The following is a 16,221-nucleotide window of genomic DNA, read 5'->3' as shown; positions in this document are numbered from 1 at the left end:
CAGGTTTTTGTCAACATACATACAAATGGTCGTTCACTGGGGAACACCAGAAAACTTACTCGCTTACTGGTAGGAAAAAGGTAGGGAGGAGAGAGCTCGTACAATCACCAGTTGGTACCTGAGGTTGCTCTTACCACAAGTTTGTGACAAGTAGTACTTGAAAAAGTTTTTTTGTTGTGTGTCAGAATCTGGATGCTTTAAAGAAACCAAACAAAGGATATTAAGCATACAAAAGTTCAAAGACATCCAAGTGAGCGCAAATGAGGGGTAAATTACAAGAATAGAAATTTGATTCATTTGGCAAAAACTAAATATCTTTATTCCAATATACTAACAAAAGTAATAAATGTTTGTAAACACTTCATTCTTAATTTATTTTGAATAATTTACAGGTTTACAAGAAGTTGCCTTAACAAAACTACTGCCAATGACACTACAGCTCGTACTGAGCTGTACTAAAGTAACTAATAGTCATGTGTAACCTTAAGCACAGAAAAGAAAATGCATTTGGATATTCTCGGCTACATTCGTTAACAAAAACAATGGTGTTTGGTGAATTTTGATGGTGTTTGAAAATGTATGTTGTTTTAACAATTCGGAACGTGATTATTTTATAATATATAGTGCAATTGATGTAAAAAGGATTACTTTTAACAGGTACAGTGTTCTTTTTTTGTTTAAATAGACTAAATTGGAAAATTCTTAATAAATGTGCGACCAAATTCTGATCGGCATTTTTAACATGTTTACGAATTTTGTTATGAATGACGTCCAGGCTAACCATCATTAAAAAAAAGCCTGGACGGCATTTTAGAATGACTACTTTTGGTCGTGGTGGTACACTTAAAAGTTGGACCCAGCAATTTAAACTGGTATGCCAGAGATGTGTTAATTGAGTATGTTGTATAGGCTATAAGGGCGTCAATGATTGTATGATTGATAAGATGTTGTTGATTTATTTATTTTCCTTTCTTATTATTTTAAACAGACCCGGGAGGAACTGTAGAGAATCAGCCAGACAGCCCGTCCGCCGAAATGCCAACCCGACGGAGCTGTAATTTGTGTATGCCAACATGCTGTAATTTGTTAGTACTTCAAGATCATAGAATGGAAAATTGTATCCAAACTGAAGTATAAAGTGAGTAAGTTTGGGTACTGTTTGTTCCATTCTTAAATGAATTTCTTTCATGTTGTTTGTCAATCATTTCTGGTGCGGCTTTGATAATAATATTAATTTCTAATGAAACTGCTGACTTGTATTAGTCTTTGGTCCGTATTGTGCATCTATTCGAACATTTTGTTTGCTCTTTTAAGCAAACATTACATTAATTTAAAATTCTATAAGCAATTAAACAAAACTTACTTAACATTTGATGCAGACTGATGTTTTATTTAGTGTGCATATGATTTTCAGCTTATGGACATGAAAACATCTACTTCAACAATCACAGCAACACAATGAGATCCCTATTTTAAAGAAATAATGCTACCTTTCATTAATTCATTAATTCATTCTATCAATCATTCATATATATAATAATATATATCAATCAGTTTATACAGTGAAAAACTTGACATTTCTCAAGGCAAAAGAAATAAAAAGTGAGCCGCTTTCATAAAGATTAGAGCCTTTTCCCTTCATGCATTAAAAAAACAACAACCTTAATATATTATAAATGTCTTAAAACTCTAATGTATTGTTTATTTCAATAGCCAGCCTGGTTGCTGTAGCCACAGGGGAATTTTCAAGGACAAGAACCAGTGCTGGTAAAAATGTGGTTTGTGTGGTTTTCCATACCGGCTCTCAGCAAGGAGATCCGAGAAAGGATTATCGTCTCCAAGTAAGAAGAAATTCTAACATGTCTGGTTTAAATGCTTTCAGAATGCATCTGGGTACTCAATAAGATGAGATTAACCTTTGAATTGTTAAAAACTGATAGCAAAATGTCCAAAAGACTACATATTTAATAAAATTTGTCCTGAAAATCTTTCAATTCATGAGCTTTTCTGCATATTTATCACATTTATGACTACATATAAGGTTGTGTATGCCTCAAATGAGTGTTTACAGGCCCTTTTCAAACTTGAACAGTAGTGGCAGATTGTTTTATTAGTGTAAAATATTGCTTTTGTGTCTTGCTTGCAGATCATGATGTACCAATAAGCTCCAGCTAGCTGCGCAATTTTCCTCCCAGCGGTAGTCCTGCAATCTGAATCCAGGAGATGCAGCTCTGAATCCAATATTTCAGAAGAATGAAGATGTCAGTCAACTCTGTAGTACTTATTTGTGTGTAAATGATCAAAAGAGTGAGATTTATAGCAAATCAGGTGTAAATAAGCAACTTCTAGACAATGGGGAAGTGCTGTACTCTGAATTTAATGCCAAATATAGCCTTCAAAACAGATTCTTAAAGTATTTTTTTTTATAAAATGGGCATATTAATGCTATCTCTGCATTTTCTACATCATGTAGCCACCTCATACATGAAAACACTAGAAGTTGTCTAGAAAATTTCAGTTTTGGTGCTGTTCGGCCATTTCTGTTGTTGCACCATTTGTCCCGGAAGCAAACAATTTGGCATATATTGGTGTTTAGACTGTCTATAAACACATGATCACTAAATTTCTTTTGTTAAACTAAACAGTTCTGTTACCTTTGTATATAAAAGACTAAGTGCAAAAAAAGTACAAAAACCTTATTTTGCTTAGAAAAAAATCTTAAAAGAGTAGGCAGGCCATTTGTGGTGCTGTTCTATAAACACCATTGAAAGCTACAAGGAAAACTTTACTTGGTCAAATTATTCCAATGCATAAGGAAATAATGGCTCTTCAAAGGTTTGCAGCTTTATACCATTGGAGGGAACTGGATGTTTCTGGTTTTTATTATACCACAGGTGCTAATACTTGTATCATTCATTTATTGTTTAAAATATCATTTCCAAACTTTCAGTATGTATTGCATATAGCCTGAAGATGAATATAGGAGTTGCTTAAATAGGCTCAAGACCACAGTTATCTGCACCCCATTGTCCAAGATCTGGATGTGAATACAGAAAAAATAGTGCTTGTGTTCAAGTGTTCAAGTATCAATATTTCATTAAAGTTGAATGAAAGAGAAGAAACAGATGGCCTTTTTGCATAGAGCTTTACATAATTGGACACTGTATTGCAAAAACTAATAGTTTTCAGTTTAAAAAATGGAAAAATCATTATTCTGTCCTGACCTCAGGGTCATATATTACTACTCAATTTTGTGAGACAACGCATTGATCAACCCTATGTTTCCTTGTGATTAAGTTTTGTGTCTTGGATTGTTTAACAGCAGCCAGTTACTTGTTTTTCAATTGGGTCTGTTTTGAAGTGAAAAGCCAGGTTAGTGTCTATATGAAACAAAAAGTAAAAATAACTGTGGTCTCACACCGTGTCGTATGCAATTATATTACCACCTATGCAATTCCGTCACCTTAATGCTCATTAAACGTGTAGTTGCTATCCTTGCCTATGTTTCATACGCAATTCCGTTAACTACTACGCAATTTCGTCATATTAACGCCCTATGAGCATGAAGTGGCTATCATTGCCTATGTGTCCGGTGCAGTTCCGTCACTATAACGCTCATTGAGAATGTAGTGGCTTTCATTTCATATGTGTCCTAAGCAATTATGTTAGCTCCTATGCAATTCTTATGTATAAACATTCATTGAGCATGTAGTGGCTATCATTGTCTTTGTGTCCTATGCATTTAGTCAAGGTGGCTGTGTCCGCTCTTTAACTTTCTCATATATGTATTGTTAGGGTTTGGTATATTTTTGATCAACATTAAAAGTTGACATGTTGCATGTAATTCAGATACCCACAGGTCAGGTTTTATTTACTATTTGTCCTGTCTCTGAATGTGTCAAGTACAGGAATTAGGGTCTTTAAAAAATCCAAATTTCATTCGGCCCATAATGGCTACTTAGCATGAGCAATGCCCACATCCCTTCCCAAAGGTCAAGGTACATCTCACATTGTCATCACAACGGAATCAATTCCGCAAATCTGTTCTTTCACTTTATCAATTTCTTTTTCCATCTTACCGAAATTTCTTTAAATGCATGCCTTTTTCAGAAGTGAATCAGTTCCCACCATTTCACCTTCAAATGACATCTCTTGTTCATCTAGACCTGTTTGTGTGTTCATAATCAATTTCTTTTTCCATCTTACCGAAATTTCTTTAAATGCATGCCTTTTTCAGAAGTGAATCAGTTCCCACCATTTCACCTTCAAATGACATCTCTTGTTCATCTAGACCTGTTTGTGTGTTTATATAAAATGGACAACTACTTAGAAATTTCAGCACACATAAAATAAAAGTAGAAGTTTCTATAAAGTTCCAAACAATTGTGTTGTAGTCACTTCCTTATTCTATCATGCAATGAATATTAATGACTATGTATGTGGTACATGTACTTTCAGAAAACTGAAGCCTTCAGGTCAACACCACCATGGTATTGATTTACTCAGCTTTGATGTACTCAGCTGTGATGTAACAGCATGCCTTCAAGCCACTATCCTGAAGAACATTCAGACGTTCTAAATGGACCATTGCCCTGTTGCCTTGGAAATCATTATGAGGAGGAGCACACAAACTGTCACTTGTTTTGAATTTGAGATGTACCACAAACTGACCATAAACTTTTCGGATGCTCTGTTTATTTCATCTGCCAATTTCGATGTCTATTTTACTGAATAACGACAAACAGTCTTACTCATAAGCATCTCTTACTCATTTGTATTCCACAACTAAACATGCTTGCAATTACACTGTGCCATCTATCATAATATGGCAATGCTGCAATGACCATATTTTTGTACCAGTTGTTGCTTTATACTGAAACTTTTATTGAAAATGGTGCATAAACACTGATAACACATAAATGTTTCATTCATATAATTGTACATGTTCTTTCAGTGTATATGTTGATAATGTTAATACATATTTGATGTGCAGTTACACATGTATTTATTGCCAACCTCATCGAAACATGCATAGTTTGCTCACATACATATTTCCAACACAGACATTTACTGAATGTATTACTACTTTAGGTTGATTTTGATATGTAAATAAAACATTGTACTACTTGTTTGTATAAAACACTTTTCATTTGCTATGTTGTTTGTTTCCATGTTCTGTCTGCATACAGATGGTATTTTCATATCAATTTTTAGTATGAATATTCGAAGAATATCGAGAGCTATACTACTCACCCAAGCGTCGACATCGGCGTCACACCTTGGTTAAGGTTTTGCGTGCAAGCACTCATAGGTTTATATCTCAGTTACTACTCGAGGTATTGCACGGAGACTTGATACGATGGTACTGAACCATCCAACCTACTTAATTAACCAGGTATGATAACTCTACTTTGCATTTAATGCAAATAATAGGCATTTATTATTCAACTTAGAAATTTTGGTTAATGTTTTGCGTGCAACCACACATAGGTGAATATCTGTTTTACTACTTGAGGTATTGCATTGAGACTTGATACAATGGTACTCAACCATCCAACCTACTTAATTAACCAAGTTAGATAACTCTACTTTGCATTTAATGCAAATAATAGGCCTTTATTATTCGACTTAGATATTCTGGTTAAGGTTTTGTGAGCAAGCACACATCATATATATATATAAATATCAAAGCAACTACTTGATGTATTGCAATCAGACTCATACAATCAAACCTACCCATGTAAGATAACTCTAGTTTTATTTAATGCAAATAATTGCCCTTTATTATTTGACATAGAAATTCTGGTGAAGGTTTTGCGTGTAGCACACATAGGTAAATTTCTTAGCAACTACTCGATGTATTACATTGAGACTTTATAGAATGGTGTTCAACCACTCGGTGTTATTGAATAACCAAGATATATAACTGCAGTTTGCAAAGAATTGCCCTTTATTATTAGACTAAAACATTCTGGTTGAAATTTTCCATGTAACCACATTTATGTTAATATCTCACCACATGAATTGCATTAAAATCTTATCTAACAGTGATCCATGCATGTTTCGCCAAAACTTTTCAATCCTTACACTGAAAAGTGGCAGTATAGTCGAGCCCGCTGTCTCTGTGACAGTTCTTGTTCAACATTTACATGATGTTCATTTCCATTGTGAAACTTATCCCTTGGGAACAATATTAACATCTTTAAGCATACATGCCTGGATTAGTTTAAAAAAATGACCATATTATGCATACTTACTGCATGAAAATATGCAATACATACATTTCATATCAACTCGTGTATCTGTATTTCCCTTTCAACTACTGCGAAATAACAAACGTTCCAACCTTAAAATGTTAAAAAATATTCTACATACATTACTTTTATCTTACACTGTATGTAAGTTCTATATGTATATACCACACCTAATACAATTGAAGCCTGTCAACTCGTACGTTGTTGTAAAACATATGAACCCCACCTTTCAACCTCCCTGTGTGTTCCTATCAATTTGTTTCTGAAATTCCTGTCATCATTGAAATAAATTGTATACTCTCTCGGGGCCACCGTTCCTCAGCGCTTTCAGCGCTTTGATTATATTATTCAAGTAATGCACCAGTCAATTGTAAAAGGTCCGGAGAATAGCGGTGACTTTCAGTCCAGCCAAGCCCGAGAAAATCGCCGCCCTGCGGAGACGAAATGCTGGTAAAATCCCCGCCAAATTCCCCCGCATACAAGGACCCCAGGTTAGCCCTATACCGCGATATTTTTGGCGCGAAGACAAAACCACCGCATTCACCGGCACTGCGAGGGTACCTGGAAGGTTAAAACACGACCCATTTTCCCTGCTTTCACCAGTATACCCCGGACTGGGGGGGGGGGGGACGTGGTTAAAATTGGCTGGTGCATAAGGTAACTATAACCAGTTTATGATTCTAGCTATTATGTCGGTAATATATAGAGTTTAAAATTGTCTCGATAAATTTATTAATTTGACTGAATGTAGGTATTTATTTAAAATGTTTTCTTTTATAACGAACTAGTAAAATGCGTTAAAAATATAGTTAGATGACATAAACTTAAATCTTTATAATTTAGAATGGTCAGAGTGAGCGTAGAGAAATTGCCCTTCTTATTCATAACGATTTTACTCCAGTTCATTTAACTGACTTCGAACACAACCTCATTGGCTGATACATTGTCAACGCAAAATCTGACACAGGGAGTGTGTATCGGATAAGTAGGGTGGGTGTGTAAGCTTATTTATACTCGCACTCGGGCCTTGCCCATTCGGCGAGTGCTCCGTTAAGATTGTTAGTCATTTTAGGTTTTTGGAGCAATGTGCACAGACAGAATGTAACCCTGGTTAGAGCTACCCTGGTTCTTTAACGTGCACCAGTGTATAGCACTGTCACACGAGACCCCCATTTAACGTCCCTCCCGGAAGACGATTAGTTTTTTTTAGTGATGCGACGGGAGATCGAACCTGCGATCCCTGGATTGATAGTCAAAAGAGTTACCACTTGACCACGGATCCGCCACGTCGGATAAGTAGCAAAAGACGAACCTTTAAATACCCGTGAGAGATGAAATTGTTAATGATCAAGCCTAGTAATGAATGATTACCTATCGGCAATTTCATTGGCTAGAAATGGACGCTGTATTATTAGATGTGTATGTTACTTCTTCACTCATAAAAAATACGCTTTTACTAGTGTGTTTTTTTGTCATTATTCGGTAGTCAGTAGGTGATCCACGGAATCTTAGTGCATGAGCAACAACGTGGTTATTTCCCTTTGCTGTACATAATTAACTGTAGTTACGCATATCATGTGATGACGATCAAAGTCAAGTGACCGCATTCAAATTCTTGAACTATTTACTTATTTGAAATAAAATGTTTTACTTTGCGATATAATCAGTTAATTTCTGTTTGCGGTAAGCTCGCCATAGTTGTCACAACATCGGAAATTCGGTGTATGCACGTGCCGGCATTGGTAAGTAATATTGGTCCGATTTTGGCCTGTAACACGGCCTTGAATTTGTGAGATTTTAAAATAATTTGACTAGAACGTTCACGAAGAGAAAATAGCGCGTCGATTACAGGACCCATGTCTTGAGGTTAAAGGTCAAGGTAACACATAAGGGACTATTGTCAAAATCCCTTGTATTTCGGCTTCTCCGGGTTGTTAATCAGCTGGCACTTATGTTTGCCATGAGAAAACGATGTGTCGCCTGCAAGATCCCCCTATCTGTAGGCCAAATGAAAAAAACACACACAAATTCATTGGCTAAAATCCCTAGCATTTTCGCTTTATCGGAATGGAATGTAACATAGACATGCATTGGACTTTGAATTAACTTTGAATTAACTTGAAGGTCAATGGTCAGTTATGTTTTTTCCAGCTTGTTGAACATGACTCTCCAGTAATTACAAGTTAAGGTCAAAGAGCAATATTTCCTAGAACTTTTTCATGATTGTGACAATGGTGGGCTCCACATAGCTTGAGTTTCGCCAACAAACATCTGGTTGTATTTAGTGTGTTTCTTCTTCTTAATTTTTTCTTCTTTAATTTTATAGTATATATTGTGTGTGTTATTTTAACTCAATTCTGATAATTGGTTTTTATGAGCCACATTTAATTTTATATGTTCAAATCGTTAATATCAATTTGATTTTTTTTGTCTTGAAAGTGTAGCCCAGTTGTTTAATAGCTCCTAATCATATTATAAAAACAAAACAAAAGTTTGAGTTTGTCACATTTTTGTGAGTTGAACCTCGTAGACACTAAGCGGAAACTTTTCACTACACCGCACAAAACAACAGTACACCATACCACACCGCACCGCACCACACCGCACCGCACCACACCACACCGCACTTCACCACACCACACCGCACCGCACTGCACCACACCGCACAAACAACAGTACAACATACCACACCACACCACAGTTCATATTATCACACCACACTGCATACACTATACCACACCACATCACACCACACCACACCGCACATAACCGCACCACACCGTACCATACCACACCACTCCACACCAGACCGAACCGCACCGCACAACACTGCACAAAAAACACCGCACCACACTGCACAAAAACACTTCACCACACCACACCACACCACATCACACTTCACCACACCACACCGCACCACACCGCACAAAACAACAGTACAACATACCACACCACACTACACCACAGCTCATATTATCACACTACACTGCATATACTATACCACACCACATCACACCACACCACACCGCACATAACTGCACCACACCGTACCACACCACACCACTCCACACCAGACCGAACCGCACCGCACCACACTGCACAAAAAACACCACACCACACTGCACAAAAACACTACACCACACCACACCACACCACACTTCACCACACCACACCGCACCGCACCACACCGCACAAATCAACAGTACAACATACCACACCACTTTGCACGGAAAAGAATTTCAACGTTTAAATACAGAGAGCAAACCTAACAGCAAATCCTCTCTAGTATCGCTTACATCACGATATGGGTGATTTACTTTTTTGATGACTTGAACATCTGCAGAGGCCCGCGAAATGTGTTAATTTCATTCAGTCAGAACACCTCGGCCATTTTCCATCGAAAACATCCTCACATGTGTATGGACGGTTTACAATGTCAGAATTTACATTTAATAACGCTCTGAGTAGATCGCGTAGTAATTTCTTTTTAGCAATTAAACCTTAGGACTGTACTCTTAGGAATCTTAATTATTTATGCAATAATACATTTCACTGCGAATCACTTTGAATGTAGTAAAACAAACTACACTTTAAATTACTGCAATTTATTAATAAACTGATTGTTAATTTTACGAACTACTCCTGGAAAAGGGCCGTGGCGTTTCGATTATATTCCATTGTTCGAAACAGGAAGGACATAAACGCATTTATAAAAGTGCATCCGAAGATGTTCAAGACCAAATAAAGTTGTTTCTCTTGCTATTATTGCATAGAATAAAGATGAAACATATTCAAACTATTAGGTTATCTAATTGAACATTATATACCTTATTTCAAATAATAAGTACTCGCATATGAAATAGATAAACTTTGTAACGTCATCAATTGAAACAATTGGGGTTCATAAATAAAATAAAAATGCTTTGCATATTCTGACTGCGTCAAGATCGGATACGATTCGAATCAAATCAGTGTTTGAAAAAGTAACTGAAAGCTTTGAATAAAAGATGAATAATTTTTGGACCTAGTTACTACATCTTTATTTAAAATTTGAGAAACAATTTTGGTAGCATGAATAACTGAAAACAAATCAAAAGAATGATTTTTGTATACAATTAAGACAAGCGCCGAAAAGGATTAAAACGCCACGAAAATCACCTTGTTCAAAAATATTTACTCGCCGTTAAACCATTTGCAATATTTTGCATTCCTTGAAAGGGCGTTAAATACATCATCTACAATACGAACTGTTTATCCGCTGTTTGACCCATGCATGGCTCTTTAAAACACGCTAACACGGTACGTTAATGAGTATTTTAGTACAATTTTGTAGTTCAAAAATAAGATACTGACATATAGTCTAGATGACCTTCTATGTATAATACATCAAGACGATTTCACATGAGTGGTCGTTTAATACGACATTTATCTAACGAGGTATTTAAAAATGATTAAATAAACGAGCTTTGGTTAGTTTTATTTGCATTTTTAGAAAATGAGTTTAACAAATTTCTTTTTGAATGACCACTCTTTTATATCATAAATACTTTTGTGCCAATTTACAGCGCCCAACACATAAAACCTCGCTATATAGTGCGGCCATTTTCTACGCTATAATGACGTAACGTCACCTGTTTTGGAAAGTATTAAGCTTATTTAAATCAAAATATATAACGGCCTTACTACATGATGGCGACATTATATTTTAACCTCTGAATCTGCATTTTTGAAAAAAAAAACTTTTATCATAAAATATCTTTAATTCATGCTATTCAATATGTGATAATAACATGTCAATATTACTTAATTTGACCTAGTAAGGCCAATGTCTTGATATACTATATTTCTTTTAATATATATTTGCTATCAAATGGATTCGTCGATTAAGTTCATGTTAATAGTTACAATTAGTAGTGAATCATATCGCCATAATTTTGAGAAATATATGAAGCATAACATGTTAAAGTGTCTAATAGATTGGTTTACTACTCAAACTTAATTTTACAAACTAAACAAATAGCTAAAAATCTTAACAAATATCCATTACGTTCAAATAATTAATGTTTAACATCTTACAAGTTTTTAAAAGAAAATAATTAACAAATGTATACTAAAACAAAAACAGTGTGCAGACCTTGATGCGTTTAGTAAGGGACTTAAGGTTGTTCGAGAAATAGGAGCATTTTACCAATGCAAACGATTGTTGCGTTTCGTTTAACAACACACGTTCAATGTCTTGAAGCATCTGCTCTGTTATAGATTCCATGTACAAAACATTGAGTTAATAATCAAGATTCAAAATTTGTTTTACACTAGCGCTTCCACCTCATTTTCATTTGCAATTGTTCTCTCGTTCACTTTGTCTGACTGTTTGCCTAAAACATGTTTATGGAATTCAAACAGACACCTGGTGTCCACTCGTTTTGGCGCTTCACAACACAAACTGGCTAAAAATCCAATAACTAAAGAAACAGTAAACCCTATAAAAGAATAGTACATATATGATACACGGTAAAATTCCTGCAACCCTGAAAGGTTGTTGGTTGCGTGTTTCGTCGATGTTTCGTTAAGTAGCAAGTAGGTAGTTGTCGAATACCCGTTTGGTATAACGGAGGCCAGGGAACTGAAATTGGACGTACTCGGACAAGTGTCTGTTGGACCTGCTGGTAAAGGTGTATCTGCAGGAATATCAGAGAATAGCTTGCCAAGATTCAACCATAGAGATATGGACATCCCACATATAGCTCCGAATAACACACCCTTTGACGTCACCCTTCGGCTAAACGCAGACAACATAAATATTGCACATGTCGGGCCATCCATACAGGCTACGAAACTTGAAAATAGTGAGATCACTGAGCCAGGTAAATTTGATATCAGGAACGTCACTGCTAGCGCTATAAGTCCGAACAAAATAGTTACGAGCCGTGATATGTACGTGGCAACTTGAGAACTGATGTTCGGATTTCGGACTTTTAAGATATCTTCATACGCGATGGCAGAGAGGGAGCTGAGACACGAAGACAGTGTGCTAAATGCGGCACTGGATAACGCGGCGATAAAAAGGCCTGGTAGGCCTGGGAGTTCTCCGAAAAACTCCAACACCGTGTACGGTACAAGCTGGTTGATATTGTCTATCATCCCACTATTATAAATGTCACATCCTTTTGATGAATAGTATGCAAATATGACCACTCCTTCAAATATTGTTCCAAGACAAATCAGTATGTATACGGGGACGGAAACAAGGTACATATTTCTTGCTGTCGTTACATCTGGCGTTGAGTATACTCTTTGCATCGCCGGTTGCATGTAACCTGTATACAACCACATAGGAACAGATGTTACCCCCAAATTCCAGAATGTGTAACGTATTCGTGGATCTAATCCGAATTGATTGAAATTCATACGACTCACACTGTATTTGTGCACTTGCGATATACCGCCAACTTCAATGATACCTTTAATGGTGACCGCCAATATGCCAGTTGTCATAATAACAAACTGGAAAACGTCAGTCCAAATGACTGCCTTTATTCCGCCGATGGAGGTGTAAATTGTAGTAACGGATGTATAAATGACGATGGTCGCCCAATAAGGTAGGCCCATTACAACGTCTAGGGCCACACACGTGCCATATGTGACGGTACTCATGTAGAATACATTGTAGAAAATGCCCATTACCATAGTTACGTAGCGTAGAACGTTATCGCCGTATCGCAAATTTAGGTACTCGTACACGGTCGTTAGCTTAAGAGGGTAGAAGACAGGAACGATGAAGAAAGCGGTGAAAGTAAAAGAGATGATTATAGAAATCATGAAGTAAACGTAGATAGCACCATAGAGATACACCTCTGCTGGAAATCCCAACATCACGATGGACGATTGGAAAGTTACGATGAAGGACAACGTCACCGGCAGGAGCTTGGATTTGCGGCCTGCTAAGAAGTACTCCTCCGGATTATTGTGATTCTTTTTTCGCTCCCATAGCGCAAAGAATACTCCAATCAGGAATGAAAACAATACTGTTGCCACAAATATAACATAGTCCTTAACAGAAAAGGCAGTGTTTGGATCCATCTTTACTTCCCCACTATTAAACCGTCGAGTTTAATCCTCTCAATTTCAAGCAAGAATAAATACACTTTAGAACGAAATTCTTTAATGCTTAATTACACTGTATTTCTTTTAGAGTTGAGTGTTTAAACGGATAAACTGTTTCTGTAAAATTATTTGTATATAAAGAGTATGTATATAGTTGCATGTAATTTATTGGTTAGTATCTGTCTCCATCATCACCTTTTAACTTTAACACATGTTTTATTATCCTTATTATAAGTTTCAAGCAAGAGGAAAACAACACATTCGTCTGCTTGCAAGAAACCTTGGTGAACTGACTTAACTTTTGATCTGCATGAGTACTTCAACTACATAAAAAATAACACTCATTTTTGCATAAAAGCGATAAGAGCATTATGAGTTAGCTTAATAAACTGCCTGTTGCCAGGTAACATAAAAGTTTCTAGCTACGATGGAAAGATTTTGTATATAAAGAAAATGTATAATGGCATATAACTAATTGATTATTAACGTGTGGATGGGTAATATTGTTTATTGCTTTTGAATAACTTTTTGCAGGTACGATGTTTTAGTTAAGAATGAATCAGTATTCTTTTTGATAAAGTGTATAGCTCTTTACAACGCCACATCGCTTAGTTTGATCCGTTTTCTGGTTTCATAGTGGAAGAAAATGGCTGTCTAATAATTCACCTTTTATTTGCAAACACCTAAACACAACCTTGATAAAGCACGAACGAAATTTAATATTAACACAAATGCATTTTCCCAATTTGACTAATTTTGATGAAAAAAGATTGGGTCAATAAAAATGGTATTTGAATTAAATATTCTATTTATAATTGCGATACTTAAATCGTCATGAGAATAACATTGTCTTGATGTTACAGTAGCATATTTATCTTTTTTGTTGTGCAAATAAACTATTATTTATTTTCGATGGTATATACATACAATTGTGTAAAAATAAATAATAAAAAATATCATGCTTTGTTTAAACCTTGTACAAATCGTCTCAGCGGGGCCAATAACAGTCACCTGATTATGTTGAAATGTTATTAATATACAACCCCATCGTCAAAGCGGGGCCAATAAAAGAGAACTGATTATGTTGAAATGTTATTAATATACAACCCCATCGTCAGAGCGGGGCCAATAACAGTCACCTGATTATGTTGAAATGTTATTAATATACAACCCCATCGTCAAAGCGGGGCCAATAAAAGACAACTGATTATGTTGAAATGTTACTTATATACAACTCCATCGTCAGAGCGGGGGCAATGATTATGTTGAAATGTTATTAATATACAATCTCATCGTCAGAGCGGGGCCAATAAAAGACAACTGATTATGCTGAAATGTTATTAATATACAACTCCATCGTCAGAGAGGGGGCAATAAAAGACAACTGATTATGCTGAAATGTTATTAATATACAACTCCATCGTCAGAGCGGGGCCAATAAAAGACAACTGATTATGCTGAAATGTTACTTATATACAACTCCATCGTCAGAGCGGGGGCAATGATTATGTTGAAATGTTATTAATATACAACCCAATCGTCAGAGCGGGGCCAATAAAAGACAACTGATTATGCTGAAATGTTATTAATATACAACCCCATCGTCAGAGCGGGGCCAATAAAAGACAACTGATTATGCTGAAATGTTATTAATATACAACCCCATCGTCAAAGCGGGGCCAATAAAAGACAACTGATTATGCTGAAATGTTATTAATATACAACCCCATCGTCAAAGCGGGGCCAATAAAAGACAACTGATTATGCTGAAATGTTATTAATATACAACCCCATCGTCAAAGCGGGGCCAATAAAAGACAACTGATTATGCTGAAATGTTATTAATATACAACCCCATCGTCAGAGCGGGGGCAATAAAAGACAACAGATTATGTTGAAATGTTATTAATATACAAACCCATCGTCAGAGCGGGGCCAATAAAAGACAACTGATTAGGTTGAAATGTTATTAATATACAACTCCATCGTCAGAGCGGGGGCAATAAAAGACAACTGATTATGTTGAAATGTTATTAATATACAAACCCATCTTCAGAGCGGGGCCAATAAAAGACAACTGATTATGTTGAAATGTTATTAATATACAACTCCATCGTCAGAGCGGGGCCAATAAAAGACAACTGATTATGTTGAAATGTTATTAATATACAGCTCCATCATCAGAGCGGGGCCAATAAAAGACAACTAATTAGGTTGAAATGTTATTAATATACAACTTCATCGTCAGAGCGGGGCCAATAAAAGACAACTGATTATGTTGAAATGTTATTAATATACAACTCCATCGTCAGAGCGAGGGCAATAAAAGACAACTGATTATGTTGAAATGTTATTAATATACAAACCCATCGTCAGAGCGGGGCCAATAAAAGACAACTAATTAGGTTGAAATGTTATTAATATACAACTCCATCGTCAGAGCGGGGCCAATAAAAGACAACTGATTATGTTGAAATGTTATTAATATACAACTCCATCGTCAGAGCGGGGCCAATAAAAGACAACTGATTATGTTGAAATGTTATTAATATACAACTTCATCGTCAGAGCGGGGCCAATAAAAGACAACTGATTATGTTGAAATGTTATTAATATACAAACCCATCGTCAGAGCGGGGCCAATAAAAGACAACTGATTATGTTGAAATGTTATTAATATACAAACCCATCTTCAGAGCGGGGCCAATAAAAGACAACTGATTATGTTGAAATGTTATTAATATACAACTCCATCGTCAGAGCGGGGCCAATAAAAGACAACTGATTATGTTGAAATGTTATTAATATACAGCTCCATCATCAGAGCGGGGCCAATAAAAGACAACTAATTAGGTTGAAATGT

General features: G+C 36.0%; 2 protein-coding genes across 2 annotated transcripts; one reads left to right on the top strand and one right to left on the bottom strand.

Annotated features, from left to right (window-relative positions):
• Positions 1-1,773: 1,773 nt before the first annotated feature.
• Positions 1,774-9,504, top strand: LOC128219295 (histidine-rich glycoprotein-like). Its single transcript, XM_052927106.1, has 3 exons — positions 1,774-1,841; positions 4,459-4,528; positions 8,785-9,504. Exons 1-3 carry the CDS (start codon positions 1,774-1,776, stop codon positions 9,502-9,504), a joined length of 858 nt encoding a protein of 285 aa, XP_052783066.1.
• Positions 9,505-11,561: 2,057 nt separating this feature from the next.
• Positions 11,562-13,334, bottom strand: LOC128219294 (sodium-coupled monocarboxylate transporter 2-like). Its single transcript, XM_052927105.1, has one exon. The coding sequence runs from the start codon at positions 13,332-13,334 to the stop codon at positions 11,562-11,564; it is 1,773 nt and encodes a 590-aa protein (XP_052783065.1).
• Between the last annotated feature and the right edge of the window lie 2,887 nt (positions 13,335-16,221).

This window comes from Mya arenaria, chromosome 15 (genome assembly GCF_026914265.1).
Source record: "Mya arenaria isolate MELC-2E11 chromosome 15, ASM2691426v1".
NCBI lineage: Eukaryota > Metazoa > Mollusca > Bivalvia > Myida > Myidae > Mya > Mya arenaria.
The sequence above is the reverse complement of the archived record's forward strand: the minus strand, read 5'-3'. Positions and strand labels throughout refer to the sequence as shown.

Bases quoted from the DNA above. Each gene is read 5' to 3' on its own strand.
- LOC128219294 (XM_052927105.1), bottom strand. From the start codon at position 13,334: ATGGATCCAAACACTGCCTTTTCTGTTAAGGACTATGTTATATTTGTG.
- LOC128219295 (XM_052927106.1), top strand. From the start codon at position 1,774: ATGTGGTTTGTGTGGTTTTCCATACCGGCTCTCAGCAAGGAGATCCGA. The intron at 1,842-4,458 runs GTAAGAAGAAAT...ATGTACTTTCAG, and splicing joins GAAAGGATTATCGTCTCCAA to AAAACTGAAGCCTTCAGGTC. The intron at 4,529-8,784 runs GTAACAGCATGC...TGAACCTCGTAG, and splicing joins TTGATGTACTCAGCTGTGAT to ACACTAAGCGGAAACTTTTC.